Here is a 19,250-nt window from a genome sequence, read left to right on the forward strand (position 1 = left end):
CGTTCCAGTGGCACCTGTCAAGGGGTGGGATATATTCGGCAGCAAGTGAACAGTTAGTTCTTGAAATGTAGCAGTTGGAAGCAGAAAAAATGGGCAAGCGTAAGGATCTGAGCGACTTTGACAAGGGTCAGAGCATTTCCAAAACGGCAGGTCTTGTGGGGTGTTCCTGGTATGTAGTGATTGGTAGAAGGGCTGCAGGAACAAAATTTGAAATTTGAACAGAAAAAAAGCAGTATTCAAATGCTGAAATTGCAATTTGATTGGGTATTTATTTTTAGGATTAAATAACTGATTATAAATGTTTTGGCTAACGTTAGCGAAACAATTCACATATGATGAGCAATAAAGTTCAATATAAGTTGATCCAGTTTGTTGCACATTGAATGCATATTAGAGAGAAATCATCCGGTAACTGTGCGAAATCCCGTTCGCAGAGACACGCGAATGCCTGGTGCATTTGCCTCTCCTCCGCCATTTCACTGTGCGTACAAGGAAGAGTGCGACCAAAATGTCCAGTAACAGTTCTGGTCCACAATGTGGCGATGAAAGTGGGAAATAAACAGAGGTCCCCTGCTGGATGCTGGACCGTGAGAACAGGGACAAGGAGCGATCTGGGATGTGCTCCACAGCGGAGCAGAAGCAGGAAACGGAGTAAATTAAGTACATCTAGAGCTTTTATCTGCTTTGTTTGGGGAAAAGATCGCTCTGATCTGTGCTGCGGAGCTCCAGAACCATGTGTAACCCAACCCCCCTATTTTTGATTTGAGCATTAAAAATTTGAATATATTAGAATATTAAAAATAATAAACCATACAAATTCAAGAGGAATATCTACAGCCCTAGTTAGTACTTACCAAGAGTTGTCCAAGGAAGGACAACTTGTGACCCGTTGACAGGGTCATGGGCGCCCATGGGCTCATTGATGGCGTGGGGAGCAAAGTCTAGTCTGTCTGGTCTTGTCCCACAGAAGAGCTACTTGGCACATGTTGTTGAAAAAGTTAATGCTGCTATGATTGAAAGGTGTCAGAACAACAACAACACAGTGCATCACAGCTTGCTGCATATGGGGCTGCGTAACTGCAGACCTGCCAAAGTGCCCGTGCTGACCCCTGTCCACCGCCGAAAGCGCCAACAACCTGGCGTGGTCTACTCCACAAACCTCTGAAGGTCGCGGTTCACTGATTGTCCTTCCTTGGACCACTTTTGGTAGGAACTAACCACTAGATATAGTGTGTGTTATATGTTATATAGTGTGTGTTATATCTACCCCACACTATTAGCTATATTAGGTTAAGTTTAAGGGGTTTAATGTCGGACAGAGTTGACATCCACTTAAGAAGAGATTAAGTGGTAAAGAAATAAGAATGAGAGGAGCGGAGAAGAGATAAAAGAAGAGGGATGGACAGCAGAAGGGGAAACAGGATTTCAAGGAAGAGCAGAGCATGTCCCTGAAGTCGAGAATGAAAAACCTTTTGGTTTTTTTTGAGACAAGGTGTGAAAAATGTAAACAGCCTTCCATCCAGAGAAGCCAAAGCACTTGGAATAGAAAGGAATGACAAAACATTTTCCAAAAAGGAATTGCTCAACTCCACCAGATTGTCCTAATTTACAAGGTATTGGGCATTAGGGGAGCTTGGGACGTGGGAGCTATAACCGCTTGATCCCTGCAGGCAACATGTTCTTAAAAGCCAACAATGCAGGAATAGCATTAACACATCTTCTCCTCTGGGCACCGTGAGCATACCTGCATGAGACAGCAGCCTTCTCCTTTAGCGCTGACAAAAAGACCGGTGGGAATACTGGGAATCTGAGGAGAATTAGAGGGAGGAAGAGAGAGAGAGAGAGAGAGAGAGAAGGGAGGGAGATGGGAGGAGATGGGAATTGGGGGCAGTAAAGACAATGGACAAAGAGAGTTAAATGATTCATGTATTTACAAAATTAAAATCTCTAGGTTGCTGCACCGCCTTCAGGGGCTCCCTGGCCACTGACCAGCAGACCTCAAACTGCCCTAAATTAAGATGACCCCACTAATCACAGCGGAGGAACACGCCTGGCACGGAGAACATAAAACACTTTTTAACCTGAACTACACTGACTTTGGCTTTTAACACAACATAGGTCTAAACTGGACAAGCCAGGGCAATTTGTGTCCACGCCGTCAAGGCCATAATGAGTGTGCAAACAGGCCGGTACAGTGAGGTTATTAAGCACAAGTTGCGTTTGGGTTGGTTTTGTTTGGCAGTGGAAACATGGCCCTGGCTATGACACAACAAGGTCTAGAAACTGAGGGATTAATATCTAAATGCTAGAATGTACTGTTGGTACAGACTGTAGAATCAAACCCTTGGTGAACTGCCATCAGGAGAAAAAGGTCTCCAAATGTAGTGAAATGTTGACTCATAAATATTGGTTATCACAAATGGGGCATTTTCATATCATACTGACCAATGTTAAGAATGGTGTAAACATATTTTGTAATCATCAAATTAAAAGTCAGACTATAAGCTTACTTGTCGCCCTAGAAACTATCTAAGGTGTCTATACTGCCCTTTGGCTCTTCCTACCTTAGCGCTCTGAAGGATCTTCTGGTTTTCTCTGTGCAGTTCGAAGGTCTCCTGAAAGTCCAGGTTGGTGGAGGCCAGTGAGATGGTGAGGTTGACCCCTCCTACGTATGACAGGATGGCATACTCAGACAGAGCCTGCAGCGCCACGCAGGTATCCTAGCAGGGACGGAAAAAGTACATTAACCTTGCAATAAAATTTGATTTTTAGCTGCATTATAGGGGACACTGGGACGTTGAATGATTGAGAGCTTTGACCTCAAACTCTGAAGTCTATTTTTTTATGAACCTTTATGGCGTTGTGGACAAACAAGGCGTTATAAGATACTACGGTGGCGGGTCTACCTGTGTGGAGGAGAAGCCTCCGAGGGCATTCCTCTGCTGGGAAAGCCATTTGACAACAGGCAGCGCAGAGGCCACGTCGCCCAGCAGAGTGTACGTCAGGAGGCCGTAGGCTGTCATCTCCACTTCTGCTGACACAACTGGCAACAAGGAGGGATAGATGATATGTGGAGTACTCAGACCTTTTAACTTAAGTACGGCTTAATGCTTAAATATTGTCGATTACACCTTAAGAAGTTACCTGACTGAGAGAGGCCGTCGCTAAAGCCCATGAAAGTGTCCTCATCCGTCACCGTGCTGCCGGTGAGACTCCAGTGCGTGAAGCCATCTATAGCAGGAAATACAGAGGGAAGCGCAATGTGGAAATCAAAGGCGGAACAGGGTTCTAAATCCAGCATGTTGGGACAGCAGAAATAAGGGTGAGGGGGGTGAGGAAGGCAGTGGCGGTACCCTGAGTGATGGCCATGTGGTTGAGGCGCCTCAGGGCCAGCGGAGCGTAGGGGCTGCGGAGGAGGGCGAGGGCGTAGGCCGAGAGCGCCGTGGTGTATGGGTCGTCAGCCGAGTAGGTGTTGGTCTCCAAGAAATCCTTGGCCTTGGCCACTGCGACCTTCTCTTCCTGAATCAGAGGACACAAACATTGCAGACACACACAATACAAAGTTACGGATCCACTTTCATCTCAGCCACATGCAACTTTCTTCCTATTCTCTGAGATGATTGGCTCAGGTATAATATATATTGAAGATATGGATAGATAGACAGATGGGCAGAAGCCAGGGAGCACTTAAAAAATGGTTGGGTGGCAATATAACTTCAACAGAAAAATTGGTCTTGCGGAACAACATTGTAAATACCTCTTATCGATAGTGTTATTACAATCAAGGGATTATTTTCAAATTGGTCATTCTGAATGGAAAAATAAATTAAACAGAAACTTGACAAGAACAACAAGAACAAGAACTTTTTTTAAATACAGACCAGTTGAAATAGGGAACTTAGGGAACTTCCAAAAATAGATTTTGAGATTTCCATGTGTCTAGCTAGACAGCCTCTAATTGATGCATTCCACAACAGGTCGTATAGTACATCAAGGTGGAGAGGAGATCCATTTGGATCCTTGCATCCATTTACTGGATCTACTGTAGTGAGCGCAGCATTCAGACCTCGTGATATTCCTGATAGGGAGGAAATGTTTGTGGGATTCCTTAGTGGGAGTGAGCCCGTAAGCCGTACTGGACTCTTGTTTAGACAGCAGAATCCTCAGAATAATGTTTTTTGTTGGGTTGGCTGTGGTGGTTTGTCAGAGTGAACTGCTAACCTCTGTGGTTATCCCTGTTTCCAGTAGAGCTGCGACCACATAAGCTGTGAGTGATATCTTCCCATGGATCCCGCCCTACGGAAAAATGCAGACATTAACTTTTCACATGATTTAACGCTGCCCTCGTAAAAGTACATACACAGGGATATATTTTACATTATATTTTCCAAAATTTCCAAAAGACCGTATTGAAACAAAAAAAAAAGAAACCTATTGAACTTACAATCCTCCATTCATCTGCATCTTAACTTCATACCATCTGGACCAATAGAGGAATAGAGCTTTTGCCTGGATTCACCTGCCCCGTCCATTTCAGTTTATGCCATTCATATTCCGACTCATCAATTTGCACCCAAAAAAGCATAGGTTCCCACAGCGAATCAACAGCTTTACCTGCAGATCTTTGTTGAGGATGCGTCCCATGGCGGGAAAAGATCCCTCGTCCCTTTGGTGTTTGATGAGCCATGACTTGGCAGCGCGCAGCTCCTCCGGGTCGATGAAGATGAAGCCCCGAGACTGAGCGAAGGACTTCAAAACAAACGCTGTCAACCTGGAGAGGAGAGAGAGAGAGAGAGAGAGAGAGAGAGAAAGAGAAGAGATGGAGAGGGTGTAAGATAAGAAAGGTAACCATATAAAAGTAGAGCCAGAAGACCTGACTTCAAAGAAGCTTATAAGCATGTTCTAACGTATCCCAAATCATTCTTTTAGCCTGTGAACTTTGCAAATTCACAGCCCATAAACTTGATTTCAGCGGCATGAAAAGTTTCCAGTTCCACATTCTTTCAATGTTCCGACCATGCTTGGCGAAATGTTGAATGCTGGGTGAGGAGGAAAGGAGTTGAGACTGACAAGAGCAGAGCTGATAAAAGCAATGTTTTGTTACCGATGGTAAAAAGGAAAGTCAATGTGAAGAGGTGGTGGAGACTGGCGAGATGGGGTTTAGAGAAGGAGAGCAGTGGAGTTCTGATTGCCACCGCAGGATGTGGCAGCTGCAGCCTTAAGGATGTGGAATTTAAGAAAGGAGAATCACATAAGTTCCTGCATGTAAACCCGGAACATCCCGTGTAGGTTTTCCGCAGCTTAAACAAACATTTGTCGTGGTGGCGGATGCTATGAATCTGCCCGACCTTGGGAGTGTGACTCAAAAGTTTATGAATGGCGATTTCAGAGGGCCGCGGTGGAGGGAGACACAGGAGTAGGATGAAGAAAAGGCCAAAACCAGCCACGGCTTTGGCCGGCTTTTTGAACTCATGGCTGAGTTCATAAACACACGCTCATCCATAAACAACAGGCTTCCTGGTGGTGGTCAAACCCCTTCAGCTCCTCAAAAACAGCGAGATGTTCCATTACCATGCCACTGCCTACGATGGCCAGAGGATGACACAAGCTGCTTACCCCAAAACTAAAGAAATACAAGGGGAAAAACCAAAACAAAGAAATAAACAAAGAGAGGTTGTGCTCTACAGTAGTTTCTCAAACAAAGCCCAAAGGTGAGAGAACAAGCCAATGGTGAGTAACAAGGGATGAGAAGAGAATTAGCCCCTGGTCTCATGAAGCCGAGCATTAAATCTTCCCTCGCAGGCAACTAGACGTTGGCCTCCCTCGGAGGCTGGAGCCCCAAGTGCACAAGAATTTTTATAATGTTACGTAATATAATGTCATTGGCCTTAAACTGCCTTGGCCCTGGGAGAGGCACTGGGAAGCGTAAATATGATTTAGTGGGCGAGGAAACGCTGTGAAACAGCCTCACTTCCACCACTCGGCCCACGGCTGAAGTCACCGCTCCAGGGGTACATCCCCATCGAAAAAAAAAAAAAAACAACTTCCCCAATCACTCCCCCCACGCTGCCCTCTTCTTCCAGCCCCAGCTCCCAAAAGGTAGATGTATGTGGTAGATTTTACAAATGGAAATGTTTAAGCCCGGCTTCAACAGCTTACAGGAAAGCTAAGGAAGTGGAATGTGGGAAATGTTTTCCAAAATCTGGCACCAGACTGACTTCAAAGACGCTGCAGATGGCGTCGATTTGTTGTTTTGGACGTCAATCAATAAATAATATATGATAATAGCTAATATATGATATTTCCCTCCCTTGGTACATGACTCAATATAGGTTAAGCAACTTCTTGCCATAAAACTATTGCATTTTAAAGTGAAGAATTAGGTCATGTCAATGTTGGAAATGTTGTAACGGCTGTAGGAAATTAAATCAGACTGGAATCAATGTCACGGTGCTGACTTAAGATACTGAATGAGCCAATTTGTCAGATCGAGAAATACCTAAGTAGTCAATGAATAAATTTGTCAGGCAGCGGAATAAAAATATGTCCTACCATGGATGCAATACATACTAGGTGGAACAGGATAATATGGAAAGGTTGAATTTGATCTTTTCCAGTAAAAGACCAATGGAATTCTACATTGCTCATCGTCGATTGTATCAAACAGCATAAATATTTTTTTTATAATATTAAATAATCAACATCAGCATGCTAATGGTTTCACAGATCCTAGAGGCCTTAGAAAAAATACTTATCCCTGCCAAAACATCTTACTTTGGTATGACATTTTGGCACAGGAATGAAAATTGTTTAATACATCACTGCTTATCAGCTCTTTTTATCTCTGGCATTTAAGCACCATCCCCCTATTTCCAGCTCACGCTGTCAGATCCATCTCTGGTAGACGGGGATGCCATGCCAGCCTAAACATGTCCAGCCAGGGAAACATACTGCCGGGAGTAAATGAAAAAAAACACGCTCACTCTCACTCTGTTCAGCACAATATGAAGAGGGAATGAATTTCGATAAAACTCCTGTTATGAGATTACACTTTTGCGTAAATTTGAGATTGTCTGCTAGTAAAGAGTTACTGGGGTCAGACTTTCAGATGGTTGTGGGGGGCTTGTTCATCTCTTAGTGAGGTAGATTGTTCAACAATTGTTTACAGTTTACTGATTGAATCCAAACGTGGCCAATAGCTTTGAATATTGAGGTTGCCATGTTGGACAATGTTTGATGAAATGTCCGTCCTGTGTGTCCTGGCAAAAAGTCTCCCTCCTTCCAAATGAGAGGGAGTGGGTGCATTACTCAACTCATAGTCTCTTTTCCTGGACGAGATGTATTACAGTATTAAGTCCTTGGAACCAGGGAGAGCCAGCACTGTACATGAAATTATTACTGCCTGGCAATGTCATTATGTTAATTTCTTCATTAGTCCCTGACAATTTCCGCTGAGATACATTTTTACAAGCTGGAATACATTAACACTGCATTAAGGGCACTTTTAAGAGCGGCAATAAATGCACTGATCCACCGGTGAACTCTGGAACAGAAACAAAAGCCGGGTTGTTTTGGATGTATAAACACATTGCTGATGGATTCATAAAGTGTTTGATGCGGGTTTACGGAAGGTTCACCATCTGTGTTGTGCCCACAAACCACGCTCGTTGCCCTGGGCTTTGGGAAAAACTCAACAGCGACGCTTGTAACATCTGCATATCCTCTCCCAGCCATCTGAGGAAAGAGCTCAAGGTTTCCATAGGGCAGTTTTAATGTTGTCCCACAATCCAACAATTTAGATACAACAGGCCTGCTTTGGTCAAGATAGGTAGAGAGTGATTCGGTGAGGAAAGTGGCTCCAGATGCCTTAAGCTGCCGTTTCCACTGGTGGCATTAAGAGTTGACAGAAAAGCTCTTAAAACAATGAATATGAACCTTTTTTACCTACAAATAATTCACAATCCTTGAGGTACCCAGGGGATCCAATTATGTTGTTTGTTTATGAATGTCTGTGGTTTATGTAACCAGCTATTTCACAGTATCAGCTCTATTAAATATCATAATACCCACCTCGGCTTATAAATAAATCAGTGCTATGTGCCTTGCCCTTGGGCAAGGCATGCCAGCATTGGAACACTGGATCTCCTCATTGCCATTCCAGATTCCGTTTTCTGAAGTTTATGAGACAGTTTTGGCTCCCTGACTGCCCCCAAAGGAGGTAAACACAAAATAAACACCCAAAGAGCAGAAAACTTAAATAGATTTTTAACTCAGTAACAGGAATGCATTAATTTGACACACTGTAAAGCTGACCAGGGCTTTGTTTCTTGGGCTGGCAACCTACTTCTCAGTTTGGGCTAAAGAATGCGATTAAAGGTCGGCTTGTCTTGGTAGAAGCTGCGTGATCTTTAAAGGAGCACTCCATTTTTTTAGGATACTCACTTTTCGTTTTTATTTCTGCTTGTCATTAAGATGCAAGATGTGTCGCTTAAACTCATTGTGGTGTGGGTATGGTGTGGTTTGAGCAGCCACACCTGTCCTGGGTCTAGGTAATTGGGATCCAGAGTGGTTACATACCTGTTGCTCAATGGGTGCTCTAACGAGCAACAGGTAAAACCCCCATCCCCACACACACTCAGGAGAGGAGCCCTTGTTATGACACATGTCCATCTGCTCCTGGGCTTATTCCAACTAGCCCGCTCTCCACAATAAACTGTGTCTGGAACCCCGCAATCTGTGTCTCTGTGCCAGAGGTCCCTGACAACGCCACTTGGGTGGCGTGTGGTAAGCGAAAATTGCCACAATCTTAACTTCACTGGAGCTAGGCTAGTTTATCCCCTCTGCAGCCATGCATTAAGCTAACATGGATAGCATGCAGCCTGTCACACTCACGGTAACGGACACACAGCAATGACCTTCAGTATTGACCTTCTCCTCTAAAACTTGGTAAGGTAGACAAAAAAGTTAACTTCCCCCGAAAAACTGGAGAATCCCCAAGTATTAAAAAAATGTTTTGATAACATACATGTGAACATAGTACTGATTTATAGGCTTCTTACCACATACTGCCAGAGGAATCCCTCTCCCCAAAGGCGCTGTAGGAGCCATCCTGACGCTTGTAGGTCAGCTGTCTCTGATAACCTGTGAGAGAGATAGGAAAATACAGATGGAAAAAGGAGGACAGCTTAGGGAAAGGATGGGATTCCTGCAAATTTTCCAATTTACAAATTCCATACCTTTCAAAAAACCCAAGTCGTTTGATTAAATTTGGAGAAATTTGGTGTTTTTTGATGGAGAGATAGGATGTGTGGTGCCAGTGGTTAGGCTAAATGACCTTACATTTCCATTGTTTCCCAACCTGGACTGGAATACTGATTGAATTAATGAAAATGATGACTTCCAGCTTTAGTATTTTCCACCCGTTAGTACAGATGCTCAATGTCAGTGATGAATAGCAGCCGCTCACAGCTGCTATTATTTACAGTATAGCATTCCTGAGGATCCGTTCACATATTGCAGGATGCCTGTCCCTGCAAGAGGTAAATTCAGAAAAAAATGATGCTATAAAAGTTCACTCTGAGAAAAGGTTAAAAGTAAAGGGCAAAAGTAAGAAGAGCAAGTAAAGCTTTTTCTTGGTCTGGGGCTCCTTTCAAAGATAACAGTCTTTATTTATTCTGGATTTCTTCCTGGTTTCCGGTCTCTGTAACTGAGTAAGTGGGTAAGTGGTAAGTGACCTGAGGTGATCAAGTGGTGGGCTTTATGTTGCTATTACATTGTGACTGGTTAAACATGGTGAGATTGCAATTTCTAACGGTGTCTACAAAGACAAGTGCATATAAAGCTATAGCCTTCAGTCAGGAGACTATTTATGATCATTCCCAGTCAATATTAGGGATTTGATTCATCAGCAGTAACCACATTCAACCAATCACAGTCTGCCAGTCAGACTGCTGACCAGTATATGTGCTGTGAACCCCAGTGAAAACCCTGCATTCAGATTGCTACATCTAACTGAATTCCTTATGACCGAGAAACACTATGAGGACACAAAACTAAAAAGTGATGTAAGGGTTGAGGTTAAAGTCGCTTTATTACACATAAAACGCTTGTCATTCAACTTTTTTTCTGATTGTGGATCAGAACTTCCATCCCTCTCTGCTACCATTTTCCTTCAGTCCCTAAGACGAGTATGCAAGAAAGTGAGGAGTTTATATTCGGCAGCTGTATCAATGGAACGTGCCCTGGACATTCAAGAACTCAAAGTCAAGCTTAGAGAAATATGAGGAAGATTTCATCCGAGTGAGGTGTGTCCCAAAACTAGCAGAGTAGTAATCTGTTCCTACATGAGCGTTCTACTTCCTCCTCCTAGGGTGTCTCCTGAAGAGGAGAGGTCTTCTCTTCAGGGGAGAATACATGTTGGTAGTCTCAGATTGGCGGTCTGTGTTTTCTTCTTTATTGAAACTAGTCTTCCCTCAACTACTAGGTGAACAAAAGCTTAAGCCTATTAGTAGACTGTTATCTATGGCAATGCAATATGCATTACCATAAATTGTCTAACAATACCATCTTCTTAAATCTGTATGAATAGGTCCGGAAGACAGTGAAATCCTCATATGTTTGTCACAGCCGTGCCGTTCCGTCCCCAGGTCTCCTTAAGCGTCTCTCCTCCCTTTCCCTCTTGTAACTAGTATGTCCATGTCTATACCTGACAGTGCCGCGTGGGTGTGGCTCCTGGTTACAGGCCTGGCTGGCACAGCTGCTCCTTGTCACACTCATCACCACTCTCCATAAGAACCCCGGCTCCTCATCCAGACCTCGTCTGATCGTTGGATTCTTATGTATTTGTTGCTCCTTGCCTTGTCTGACCCTGTCTGCCCCTCGTCTCCAAAAAAACCTCCCTCATGCCAGCCTGCCTGCCAAATGTCTGTGTTCTGCTCTTCCTCCTGTTGAGCCCACCTCTGTCTCTGTCTCCCCTGTTACTCTGGACCTGTCTGTTGTACCTCCTGAAAATCACGATTTAGGGGAGGTGTTCAGTAAAGAGTGGGCACTTTCTGCCGCCCCGTCAACCGTATGACTGTGCGATTGATCTACTGTCTGGTGCCTCCCTGACCTCCAGCCGTTTCTACAGCCTGTTCCGTCCTGAGCGTTAAACCATGGAGAGGTACAGTACATCACATCATCCGACCTTCTTCTTCCCCCGTGGGGGCAGGTTTCTTCTTTGTAGCTAAGAAGGATGGGTCCCTATGACCCTGTATTGATTATCGTTGACTCAATAACATCACAGTTACAAACAAGTATCCTCACATCAGTTCTGCCTTTGCACCCCTGTATGGAGCGACAGTCTTCAGCAAGCTGGACTAATGTAACGCCTACCACCTGGTCCGCTTCCGGGAGGGGGACGAGTGGAAGACGGCATTCAACACCCCACTACGCCACTTTGACTATTGAGTGATGCCTTTCGGCCTCTCCAACACCCCCGCTGTCTTCCAGGCCCTCGTCAATGACGTGGTGAGTGACTTCCTAAAACCGCTTCATCTTTGTCTACTTAGACGACATTCTGATCTTCTCCCGTGACCTCAGAACACAAGCTCCATGTCCGCCGGGTGTTCCAAAGGCTCCTGGAAAATAGATTTGAAAGCGTGAGAAACTGTGAAAGCGGAGAAGTGCGAGTTGCTGAATGGACGATTCACTCCACCCGCAAGAATCTGCAGCAGTTCCTGGGCTTCGCAAACTCCTACTTGCCTTTTATTAGGGACTACAGCCGAGTTGCAGCACCTCTCACCAGACTCACCTCCCCCGCGGCTTCCTTGGCCTGGACCCCTGCTGCTGAAGAAGCCTTCTGCCGGCTCAAAGAACCCTTCATTTTAGCTCCCGTCCTGGTCCAACCCGATACCTCTCGGCAGTTTGTCGTCACGATTGACGCCTCCGACGTAGCAGAGGGGGGGCAGTCCTCTCCAAGCGCTCTGGTCCTGACTCCAAGCTTCATCCCTGTGCCTTCTTCTTACGTCGCCTCTCTCCGGACCACAAGAACATTGCCTATATTCAGTCCGCCAAACGACTGAACTCGTGTCAAGCCCGTTGGGCCCTGTTTTTTGGGCGATTTAATTTCTCCATCACGTATTGCCCGGTGTTAAAGAACGTCAAGCTGATGCCCTCTCCCACCAGTTTGACTTCGGAGAGGCTCCACCTAGTCCCGACACCATCCTGCCCTGCTCTTGTGTTCTGGGGGCCCTGTCTTGGGAGATTGAGTCGTGGCGCGGGATGCTCATAGTGCCAAACCTGACCCTGGAGGTGGGCCTCCCAACCGGATGTTTGTCCTGGTCTCCGTTCGTTCCCAGGTCCTCCAATGGGGGCACAACTCAAGATTATTTTAATGTCACTCCGGTGTGTGATAGACCTTCTGAGAAGAAGCTTCTGGTGGCCCTCTATGGCTACAGACACCCAGAAGTTCATTCTGGCGTGCACCATCTGTACTCGGAGTAAGGCCTCGCACTGCCCCCCGGCGGGCTAACTCCCTCCCTTACCCACTCCCAGCCGCCCCTGGTCACACGTTGCCCTGGACTTTGTAACCGGCTTGCCCCCATCCGCGGGCAACACAGTCATTTGTTTTGCCCAGTCAGCGGACCCCATGGTCTGCCATGTGTTCCGCCTGCATGATCTCCCGGTAGATATCATCTCCGACCGCGGCCCCCAGTTTGTTTGCCAGGTCTGGAAGGCGTTCTGTCGGGCCTTGGGAGCCACGGTCAGCCTCTCATCTGGCTTTCACCCACAAACCAACGAGCAGTCGGAAGGCACCAACTAGGACCTCGAGGCGGCTCTCCACTGTGTTTTCTCCACCAACCCCTCCTCTTGGAGTTCCCAGTTAGCTTGGGTAGAGTACGCGCACAACTCCCACTCATTCTCTGCTCCTGGTCTCTCTCCCTTTGAGTCCTCCCTAGGTTACCAGCCCCCGTTGTTCCCGGCCCAGGAGGAGGAAGTGGCTGCGCCATCGGTACAGCTCCATATCCTGCGCTGTCGCAACGTTTGGAGGGACACCAAGACTGCCCTGCTTCAGACTGCCCAGTGGAACTAGCGTCTTGCAGACTGCCGTCGGGTGCCAGCCAACAACTATACACCCGGTCAACAGCTCTGGCTCTCATCACAAGACCTCCCTTTGAAATCCACTTGCAAGAAATTGTCTCCCCGGTTCCTTGGCCCTTTTGAAATAACCTGCATAATTAACCTCACTGCAGTCCAGCTCCCTCTCCCGTGCACTATGCGCATCCACCTACCTTTCACGTCTCTCAGGTCAAATCCATCTCCACCAGCACCCTCTGCCCTCCGACCATTCCCCTGCCACCCACCCGGATCATCGAGGACCACCCTGACTACACCGTCAGACGGCTCCTAGATGTCTGTCACCACGGCCGGGGCCTCCAGTACCTGGTGGACTGGGAGGGCTATGGAGCTGGGTGCCACGGCGCTCCATCTTGACTCCATATTCTCTCGTCCGGGAGTTCCACTTGGCCCACCCAGGAAGACCTTGTGGGTCGCCTGGTGGCTCCCATTGGGGGGGGTACTGACACAGCCCCAGCTGTGCCTTTTTGTCCCCTGGTCTCCTTATGTGTCTCTCCTCCCTTTTCCTCTTGTATCTAGTATGTCCATGTCTGTACCTGACAGTGCAGTGCTTTCCCTGTGTAAAAAAACCTTAAATACTTTCCCCATGGTGTGTGCTGTGTCTGGGTCCGTCTGGGTAATCTAGCCACTGGGGGTGCACAAGCCAGTGTATCATCAGTGCCGGTCCCAGGCCCGGATGAATAGAGAGGGTTGCCTCAGGAAGGGCATCCGGGGTAAAAACCATGCCAAATCAAACATGCAGACAACAAATCTGATTTCCATACCGGATCAGTCGAGGCCCAGGTTAACAATGACCGCCACTGGTGCCATTAGCCAACAGGGTACCAGTGGAAATTGTGCTACTGTCGTCCTAAGAAGAAGAAGAGGGGGAAGGCGTGTCTGGAGACAGCAGGAGAGGAAGAAGGCTAGGAGAGTAGAGTTGAGAGTAGGAACTATGAATGTTGGTACTATGAAGGGTAAAGAGAGAGAGCTGGCTGACATGATGGAGAAAAGGAAGGTAGATGTACTATGTGTACAAGAGACCCGGTGGAAGGGGAGTAAGGCCAGGTGTATCCGAGCCAGGTACAAACTGTTCTACCATGGAGTGGATGGCAGGAGAAATGGGGTAGGGATAGTCTTTAAGGAAGAATGTGTCTGTGTGTTTGGGAGGTGACGAGAGTGTCGGACAGAGTGATGAGCATGAAGCTGGAAATTGATGGGGTGATAATGAATGTGGTCAGTGCATATGCTCCCCAAGTTGGGTGTGAGATGGAACAGAAAGAATAATTATTTTGTGAGCTGAATGGAGTGGTGGAGAGCGTCCCCAAGGGAGAGAGAGTGGTCATTGGAGCAGATCTCAATGGGCATGTTGGGGGAGGGATCAGAGACATAGGTGACAAGAAGGTGATAGGTAGGTATGGCGTCAAGGAGAGGAATGTGGAAGGACAGATGGTGGTGGATTTTGCCAAAAGGATGGAATTGGCTGTAGTGAATACGTATTTCAAGAAGAGGGAGGAACACAGGGTGACATACAAGAGTGGAGGAAGGTGCACACAGGTGGACCACATCTTACGCAGGAGGTGCAATCTGAAAGAGATTAGTGACTGCAAAGTGGTGGGAGGGGAGTGTGTTGCTAGGCAGCATTGGATGGTGGTCTGTAGGATGACTCTGGAGGCCAAGAAGAGGAAGAGAGTGAAAGAAGAGCCAAAGATAAAATGGTGGAGGTTGAAAGGAGGAGTGCTGCATGCAATTTAGGGAAGAGATAAGGCAGGCAATAAGTGGGAATTAACGGTTACCAGATGACTGGGAAACGACTGCAGAAGTGATGAGGGAGACGGCCAAGAAGGTACTCGGTGTATCATGCGAGAAGAGGAAGGAAGACAAGGACACTTGGTGGTGAATGAGGAAGTACAGAAGAGCATAGAGCAGAAGAGGTTGGCGAAGAAGAAATGGGATAGTCAGAGAGATGAAGAAAGTAGACAGGAGTACAAGCTGATGCGGTGCAAGGCGAAGAGAGAGGAAGGAGAAAAGGACTTGTACCCATTGGCAAGACAAAGTGACCAAGCTGGGAAGGATGTACAGCAGGTTAGGGTGATGAAGAATAACGATGGGAATGTGCTGACTAGTGAGGAGAGTGTATTAAGAAGGTGGAAGCAGTACTTGAGTTGATGAATGAAGAAAATGAGAGGGAAGAGTGGAGTGGAGAGAAGAGTGGATGATGTGGGGATAGTGGATCAAGAAGTGCAGCAAATTAGCGAGGATGTGGTGAGAATAACATTAAAGAAGATGAAGAGTGGAAACGCAGTTGGCCCAGATGACATACCTGGGGAAGCATGGAAATGTTTCGGTGAGATGGCAGTGGTGTTCTAACAGGACTGTTTAACACCATCCTGGAAAGAGAGAGGATGCCGGAGGAGTGGAGAAGAAGTGTACTGGTACCCATCTTCAAGAATAAGGGAGACGTACAGTGCTGTAGTAACTACAGGGGAATAAAATTGATCAGCCACAGCATGAAGCTATGGGAAAGGGTAGTGGAGGCTAGGTTAAGAGGAGAGGTGGGGATCACCGAGCAGCAGTATGGTTTCATGCCAGAAAAGAGTACTACAGATGGAATGTTTGCTTTAAGAATGCTGATGGAAAAGTACAGGGAAGGCCAGAGGGAGTTGCACTGCGTCTTTGTGGATTTAGAAAAAGCAAGAGTAGGGAGCAGGTTGAGGAGAGCCTGGGGAAGCTGAGGCATGCATTAGAGAGAAGAGGAATGAAAGTCAGCAGGAGTAAGACAGAATACAGTACATGTGTCTGAATGGGACGGTGGGGGGCGAAAAGCTGAGAATGCAAGGAGTGGAGGTGGATAAGGCGGATGAGTTCAAGTACTTGGGGTCAACATCCAAAGCAGTGGAGAATGCGGGAGAGAGGTGAAGAAGAGAGTGCAGGCAGGGTGGAGTGGGTGGAGAAAAGTGTCCGGAGTGATCTGTGCCAGAAGGGTTCCAGCAAGAGTGAAGGGGAAGGTCTACAGGACGGTAGTGAGACCAGCTATGTTGTACGGTTTGGAGGCGGTGGCACTGACAAAAAGGCAGGTGGCTGAGCTGGAGGTGGCAGAGTTGAGGATGTTGAGGTTTTCATTGGGAGTGACAAGGATGGACAGGATTGAGAATGAGTTCATTAGAGGGACAGCTCAGGTTGGACAGTTTGGTGAAAAAGTGAGAGGCCAGATTGAGATGGTTTGGACACGTGTGTAGGAGAGATGAGAGTTACATTGGGAAAAGGATGCTGAGGATGGAGCTGGAAAGAGGAATGCCAAAGAGAAGGTTTATGGATGTGGGGAGGGAGGACATGCAGGTGGTTGATGTAAGGGAGGAAGATGGACAGAACAGAAGGTATCGGAGGGAGATGATCTGCTGTGGTGACCCCTAACGGGAGCAGCAGACAGAAGAAGAAGATACTTTCCCCGTGGTGTCTGGGTCCTATCCGCCTCGCTCATGACAATGTTTCCTTTGAAAGGTGTTTTACTTTGCAGGAGCAACTGATTCAGAACATTAGGGCAGCCCCTGACTAAAGATTTTCCTAGTCGTCAGTTCATTAGTCGACTAATTGCGCGTTTATGATATTAATTTAATTATTTCAATATATGTTTTCAGGGCATAAAAAAATGGTTTGAGTTACAGGGCTGAGAAACAATGTTATAAGTAACATTGTTAACTCTGTGCTACATAACAGATAAATACTATACCTAATAACCAGACTTTTAAATATAAATTAAAAATGTACAAGCACTGCATGCAGTGCCTTCTTCATCCCTGGCCCCCTGGGACTCGGGCATACGGTCGCTTGCCGGCCTCCGCCCGGTCCGGCAGAACTTTTAAAATACAATTTGGTTATTGAAGAATGTGATTAACGTTTCAAATGGCTCTCATAATATACACAATATTTTTTATAATATACGCAATATTTATTTCTGACTTTTATACTAGTCAATTAGTCTAAAGTCTTCTGTTTCAACGTCAGGGAAATTAGTTGTAAGGAACATCCCTATTGTGAATTATTTTTGTTTCAAATTAAAAGCCCTCCAGCGTTAATACACCGGTCCAGCCATATACTGTAGGTTTTAAGGTTAATTTTGACAAGGTGCAGCTCCCGAATGGAGATTTTTTCTTCCTGTAACCAACCGACCAATGAAAAACTGATGAAATACGACTAATTCTCTTCTCGTTGATTAAAGTTTGGTCGACTATTTGGTGGTAGCCCTACAGTACATTCAACAATTTGTTCTGCAAGATAGGCCTTTATAGAAATCCTATATGGAATATCAGGTTACATCCCCGAGGGTTAAATTTGTGTATGGTGCCGTATCGTGGTTTAGCAGCTCGGCTATTCTGCCCAGCAGACGCAGATTTCTCATGTGAGCATTTCTCTTTTGAGCCTGACCATAGAAACACATGTAATGTGGGCTTGCAGGTCTCTTGGTGAACTTTCAAAATTGTTTGAGGTAAGCGTCCATGACATGTTTCTAAGGTTGATTCATCCCTGAGTCACAGAATCTTGGTTAAGTCGTTAATCTATTTTGCTTAATATTGGCAGTGAATCCTCTGAGTGCCAAGTTGCATCCCCAACAACCAACACAGATTTGAATCAAAGAGGTCACTGAGTTGTAAAAGGGGAGGAGAGGGTGGGTATCCTAAGGAAATGTTCTTCAGGTGGAAGGTATCTTCACAGAGGTTTAGGGAGGCACACGTTCAAACTGGGGAGGAGAAGATATGGGAAAGGCAGAAGGCAGAGGCTCTATGCGGGGTAACTCTAGTAACCCTTTCCCACTGCACCAAAAACCCGGTAACGCCCGCTAACAATCTGCATTTGTCACCAGTGGGAAAAGAAAAACCCAGGTCTCAGTCCCGGGTCAAATGATCCGGCAATAGACTCCAATCGGCTCTGATGTGAACAGGACATCCGGGTCAACCCGCTAATTTTGGCCCCTTTACCTGCACGATGCTATGCACGTTGAAGTTCTGGACACTGGCACATAAATAGACAGGAATATCCATGTATTAATCCATCATTTCATATTCCATTTAGAATCCAAAATCAGGAGTTGTTGACTTTTTTCCCCATGTGGGACGATGAAATGTTGTGAGTGTGGGGATCGCACCGTGAGGAGCACTACGGAGAACCACCACGCTCCCCACCGGTCCCCGCTGCCGAAGGACCAGTGCACGCACCGGTCAGTGCACACTTCCGCACCGGCAGCATGGAGTATCCTTGCCAGAGTTTCCGTTACAAAAAATCGGTGCCGGTCAACGGGTCCTGGGAGATTTCAATTTCCCGGACAAATGGGAGAGATTACGGTCAAATATTATCTGTGTTTATTGAGCTTAAAAACAATTGATAAGCAGGCTATATAGAGAATGACATCATCAAGGTATGTAAATGTCCACTATTTTTTATTGAATATTCAAAATAAAATAAGTCCCGTCAGTTAACGCTATTTTTAAAAAAGTGCACCCACTTTAATTAACATTTCACTAAAATACAATTTTGATCAAATAAAAAACAAAATAAAAATGGCAAGTAGGTCTAAATAAATAATAAAGTTTGTGGTGTTGCCTGTCTTCATCAGGACGTCCCGTCGACATATTTTACAAAATGGATATTTACTGTCTGCTTTGGGTCAGAACTTAAATATCCAAAAATGCAATGTGTCCCAACGACACATCGTCTTTCTGTTTCCCCTCAGAGTTTTGGATGTTGCGGCTCTGTCTCTGCTCCGTGTGTGTGTTTACAAGGGCAGCCTGTCCACGAGGGAGGGGCTGGGCATATTTCTATATCCACAAACATGATTGGTTCGAGGTTTCGAAGTTCCGCTTTAGATTGTCCAAACTGATTGGCTTTCCATTGCAACTTGCCGAGCACGGACTTTAACAGATCTGCGTATTTTTTATCGAAATGATCGGGTGTGTTATATTTTAACATCAAGGAAAAAAAGATCTTGATAATTAACGTTATCGTTTCATCGCTCAGTACTAATTCAAATTGTGCTGAGAGGGAATTATGACCGGAGAGACATTATGACCGGAGAGATTTAAATATGTCAGACTTCAACAGATTCAGAGAAAACGGTAATCATCGGATAACGGATACGCTGATCCGTGTGCGGGTGCACA

At 46.0% G+C, this 19,250-nt stretch overlaps 1 protein-coding gene across 1 annotated transcript in view; it reads right to left on the bottom strand.

Annotated features, from left to right (window-relative positions):
• Window positions 1-19,250, bottom strand: part of cpamd8 (C3 and PZP like alpha-2-macroglobulin domain containing 8) — a 54,841-nt gene that overhangs the window by 12,950 nt on the left and 22,641 nt on the right. The window contains exons 28-35 of the mRNA XM_079998780.1: window positions 9,060-9,141; window positions 4,615-4,771; window positions 4,222-4,296; window positions 3,354-3,519; window positions 3,145-3,231; window positions 2,907-3,043; window positions 2,565-2,720; window positions 1,745-1,807 (exon numbers count right to left, since the gene is read on the bottom strand). Coding sequence (XP_079854906.1) covers window positions 1,745-1,807; window positions 2,565-2,720; window positions 2,907-3,043; window positions 3,145-3,231; window positions 3,354-3,519; window positions 4,222-4,296; window positions 4,615-4,771; window positions 9,060-9,141 — 923 coding nt within the window. The remainder of the gene's footprint in view (window positions 1-1,744; window positions 1,808-2,564; window positions 2,721-2,906; window positions 3,044-3,144; window positions 3,232-3,353; window positions 3,520-4,221; window positions 4,297-4,614; window positions 4,772-9,059; window positions 9,142-19,250) is intronic.

This window comes from Zeus faber (genome assembly GCF_960531495.2).
Source record: "Zeus faber genome assembly, chromosome: 1".
NCBI lineage: Eukaryota > Metazoa > Chordata > Actinopteri > Zeiformes > Zeidae > Zeus > Zeus faber.